The 5,060-nt window shown below is 33.4% G+C and overlaps 1 protein-coding gene across 1 annotated transcript in view; it reads right to left on the reverse strand.

The window, feature by feature from the left end:
- Window positions 1–5,060, reverse strand: part of LOC117113447 (E3 ubiquitin-protein ligase RING2-like) — a 9,492-nt gene continuing 4,432 nt past the window's right edge. Inside the window, exons 5-8 of the mRNA XM_033256782.1 lie at window positions 4,578–4,928; window positions 3,937–4,081; window positions 2,729–2,793; window positions 1–2,048 (exon numbers count right to left, since the gene is read on the reverse strand). Coding sequence (XP_033112673.1) covers window positions 1,959–2,048; window positions 2,729–2,793; window positions 3,937–4,081; window positions 4,578–4,928 — 651 coding nt within the window. The 3' untranslated portion in view covers window positions 1–1,958. The remainder of the gene's footprint in view (window positions 2,049–2,728; window positions 2,794–3,936; window positions 4,082–4,577; window positions 4,929–5,060) is intronic.

The raw sequence follows: 5,060 nt of genomic DNA on the forward strand, positions 1-5,060 counted from the left end.
TCTGTTTTATCGGAGTGCTGCTTTTTATTTTATTTCATAAGTATGAGAAGCACACAGACATAATATCTCTGTATTTCATTATCCTTGTAGTATACATGGTTTCTATATGCTTATTAAAGAATTATTAGGGAGGTTTGGCAAGCTTACAAAAACAATAACAAATATGGTTACGTCATCAAATATTTGGTCAATTCATTCCATAAATTAACATTTCTGTCACAACATAAGCCATTCATGCATTTTACAAGAATCGACGATCATATTTAGCTCGTACATGTTTTGTCACGAATGACGATAATGAAGGCGATGTATTCGTATTCGTTATCGCTTCCGTATTTAATGTTGCAAAATCTCCTTAAGTAACAGAACCTTGGCAAGACATTCCAAAACCATATGCTCACCAAATTTGATAACATAAGTCCCATGCCACTTTCTAGTACGATTGTCATAATGGGAACATTAATAGCCACATCCATTCATGAGGCTTAGGGAAGGGTTTCATTGGGTGTATAAAAATGGAAATTACGTAACGCTATATTCTAACACATGGGATCAACACAATATTGAAATATTACAGTACAATGTAAAACAATGTGCCTTAGAAATGTGTATAATGATATACAGAAGCTACAGCGTGGCTGTACTACTAACAAATTATCTATTTTAAGTCTGCTTTATGTCTTAAAATAATTATTAAATTGATAATAATAAATATAACAAAATAATGTAGCATGTTGGCCTATAAATACGTCATATAATATAAAATCCCATAGTATTTCCACACCTATTCACCATGTTTTTGAAGATATACAGTTAATTCAGCACCAGTGATCAATATCATCATTTCAAAATCATTTACATTGGACTCATTTATAGATCTGTAATCTTAAGTGTTTGCAAGAGAACATGCTAAATACAAACGTATTGTTGGAAAAACAGGTCTACTTCTATAAAATACAGGTTTTGGCTAAAAAACCAGAAAATACATGTTTTGTTAGGCATGGAGCTGTGATATCTCCAGTGATGTCATCAACATTAGCATTACATTGTTATAATTTTTGTTATTAACATTTGATAAAATTATTTAAACTATAATAATTACATATTATTCTCAAAAATTAATTGAACTTCTTAAACCCTTCACTGTATTGTATGCATTTTATTATTTTCTTTATTTGCTGCATGTCTATAGATTAAGTTTAGTTAAGGGGAAGGTTAACTATTAGCCACTAGTCATGACGACTATGTGGCTATCTGTCCTCTCCATGTAGCCTTTGTTTACCAAATTCCCATAAATAAAAAAAAATCTATTTAGGAATTTTTGAGCACCTTCCTATAGTTCAAAACGTATGTGTTTTGAGAGAATCATTTATTATAACTGATTATTACAAATACGGACATCAACTGACTTTTTATACCATTCAACTGTACTTCTATCCCTCCTGTTTATACCCCTACTTTTAAGAGTTTTAGAGTGACCATGAGGCCAGCTTTACCCACCAAAACTGATGTTTCATGCCAAACTTTCAGGCCTAAGGTAGACCAAGACAGTCTAGAGTGAGTAAAGCAAAACTGATTGATATACTCTACATTTTGCAGATTAATTTTTGCCCACAATGGAATAACCATGGTGAGCTTTTTATCATTACAATGGCATGATTAAAAGCAGCAAGACTTACACAAAGTTTATACAAAATTACAAGTTTAAATTCTAAATGTAACCAATGTTTTAAATGTCTTAATTGCTAGTAGATAAAAAACAAAAACCACATTTTTAGATTTATTTACAGCTAAATGAGTTACATAACTCAACAAAAATGTTGAAATGTTGAAATGTACATTTAATTTCCATCGAAATCCAGTGCAGAGTCAATAACATCAATTCCAAGTCAATAGATAAAATTTCGAGTCAATAGTTCAAATTTTGAGTCAATAGTTTAAACTCTGAGTAAATAGTTTCATCTTCTTGCAAAGAACATTTCCAAAGGTTTGTTTGCTTTACAGTAGAGTTCATTGACCTGCTCTAACAACTGACTACCATTCAACATCTGAAATTTAAAAAGAAAAAATATTATTAAATAGCCAATGTTAAAATTGTTATCCATTATTATTTTATTGGAAGACAGCAGCATTTTTTTTTCATTATTGTCCAATGAGCTAGCTCAGTTTGCTTAAGAGTTAGTCACGATGCGCTGAAGTGTGGGCATTAAGGTATTCATTTTTTGTGTTTTTTGGTGGTTTTTTTCATTGTTATCCAATATCCAGCCTTGAAACGCTTATCATCTATATGTAGAAACCCCAGTGTTAAAATCATGAGCACATTCCTGACAGCGGTTCCAGAAGAGATATGTGAAGTTACGCCAAGGCATTAACAAAATCAATATACATAGATACAGTTATCAATTATGAATTAAATTATATATTGTGTATTTATTTATGTTTTTGTATTAGCAGTGCTTCAGTTCTGTAGTAAGTTGAGAATAATATATCATCATCACATCACAGGCTTATCATCGTCATCATCTTACCATCAACATCAAATAACCATATTCCTTATCACTAGTATCAACTTATTTACCCAATGGAAGCCCTACAGTCAAGATCGGTTTCCAATGGGAAACTGCACATTCAAACACACTCAAACACACCGAGTAGTTCGTACAATATAGATCTGAGTTTAGAGCAGAATTAGTGCTGTATGTATTAACATCAGTTTTATAGTACTTACAGTAAATTGTCCATTTCCTGTTGATACATATATCTGATATGAGACTTCTCCCCGTTTACTGGATTCTTAAATGATAAAATTTATAAAGGAAGTTTAATTTAACAAATTTTGAAGAATATTGTTGTCAAAGAAACCTAGGAATTGCATAGAATTATAATAGTAATACTAATACTATATAGATAGTAATGACAGTAATTAGTAGAATAACAATCCCAAATAATTCAGTTTTTCAATAATACAGGTCTCCCTCCAATTAAAGACCACTTTTGGGACCAGGGTTTCCATGATCTTTAGCAGCTTTGGCCTTTAATTAGAATAATAAAAATAAAAGACATTCGTTAATTTGGAACCACAGTAATGTGGTCTTTAATTAGAGGGGGCTTTAATTGGAGTGGTCTTTAATTGGAGGGGTGTTTAATGGTAATGGTGGGATATTTGTAGTGCGCCTTCCACAATAAAATCATCTCAAGGCGCCGAAGAAAAGGTAGGACCATAAATTATATAAAATAAAATTATATTTTCTTTTTTGCGCAAAACTGTTAAGTGATAATAACAACATATAATGGAGGGGTCTGTAATTGGAGGGGTCTTTAATGGACATTTCCGCTAAGCCGCGCCCCTTGGATATTGTTGCTAAGGTTCCACAGCGTAAAAACATATGCGAACACGTTTGTGGAACAACACGTGTGTTTGTGAGACATGCGTGTATTCCTGGCCTTGTCCTTATTGGTCAGCTTCAGGTTTGATGGACAATCCAGAAAGGTCCGGGAGGAGGCCTGTAGCATTAATAACAATCATATATATAATAAGCATAATAATCATAATTCTTATTTTTCCTCCTCCAAATTGGGAACCAGAAATTTAGGCTGGGGCCCCTGGGGACATGTAGCAGTGCAGTGCAGTGCCACTTGAATGAACTACAACATAATGGACACATACACATACGAACATTGTCCTTAATCCCATAACTCTCTCAAAATGAAGATTGTTCGAGGAGCCAAGTGATTAGACTCCAATTAAAACCTGATACTGGCTGGATTTGAACCAGAGTCTTACACTTACAGCACAAGAAGCTGGAACAATACCTCTTAGCAAAGGCCTACTGTAAACTATGAAGCATGTGTCAAGAGCGTTGTTTCGTTTGGTAAACAATAAAGCATTTAATAAATCTAGACTGATAACAATTACTTTAGTGTATTCATATTCACCTTTGCTTTCAATGGACATTCGAATGGCCAGGTATCTGGCGAGATGGTCTATGGTGGCGTTGCCAGTGGTCTTCAGGTACCGGCTGTTCCCTCGTTTCTCCTTCTTGTCCTCGGATTGGTAAGGTTTAAAAACTAATTCAATTTCCTATGCAAAAAATAATATAAAAACAAAATATTAGTTATGTTCTAAGCTTTGTAAAACATAACACACAATGCATGTTGGTTTGGTTATTTTGTTTGCTATTTTGCAAATTCATAACATTAACTTTCTTCTGACTAGTGTAGACCAATGCTTACCAATTTAAAATTTTATCCTATTTACCTACCAGTATCTGTCATTTGTCAATTGAGTGATCAAACCTACATTCATTCATAAATTATCATTATACAATATTATCAATTATGAATTAAATTATACAATATTGTGTATTTATTTATGTTTTTGTACTATATACATACGCCAATACAGTAGATTTTTTTTTTTCATTAATCTTTAAAATTACTTTCTTATTATTTTTTCATTTAATTTGATTTGTAGCTCACATCTCTTTAGTGGTCTTATAATATTATCATATTATTACTAAATAATAATATTAATAATAAAATAATATTATAATTATTTAGTAAAGGCAATTAGCAACCTGAACAGGTTCCACTGGTTCTTGTACTGGTTCTTGTTCAGTCTCTGTTGGTACATCTTGATAATCCTGATCATAATCCTCAGTAGCTGGTTCGTCTTCAACATTCTGCAAATCACACATCACCTCCACTGGTCGAGGACGTTCCTGATCAACAGAGGGCGGCCGCGAGGACTGTCGGGAGATCGGCCCAGAGGGCGGCACAACTGCAACAGCTTGGTAGTCACATGAAGCATCGTTGTCCGATTCTTCTGATGTCCTAGACCTCTTCTGTGGGGGCTGTATCTGGTCACCATCGACTGCTGGTGGTTGTAGGGTATCAAGAGGGATGTTGTTGACAGGATTTTGTTTCCTCTGTTAAGAAGTTAAGAAAAACATGCAGCATTCCTAAATATGGTCACGATGACATCAGATCATGACCTTATATAGGCACATCATGACTATATATGGGCACATCATGACTATATATGGGCACATCATGATTAT

The sequence above is a fragment of the Anneissia japonica genome, unplaced genomic scaffold, assembly GCF_011630105.1.
Source record: "Anneissia japonica isolate Jap-2015-1 unplaced genomic scaffold, ASM1163010v1 scaffold493_len2256704_cov171, whole genome shotgun sequence".
NCBI classification, from domain to species: domain Eukaryota; kingdom Metazoa; phylum Echinodermata; class Crinoidea; order Comatulida; family Comatulidae; genus Anneissia; species Anneissia japonica.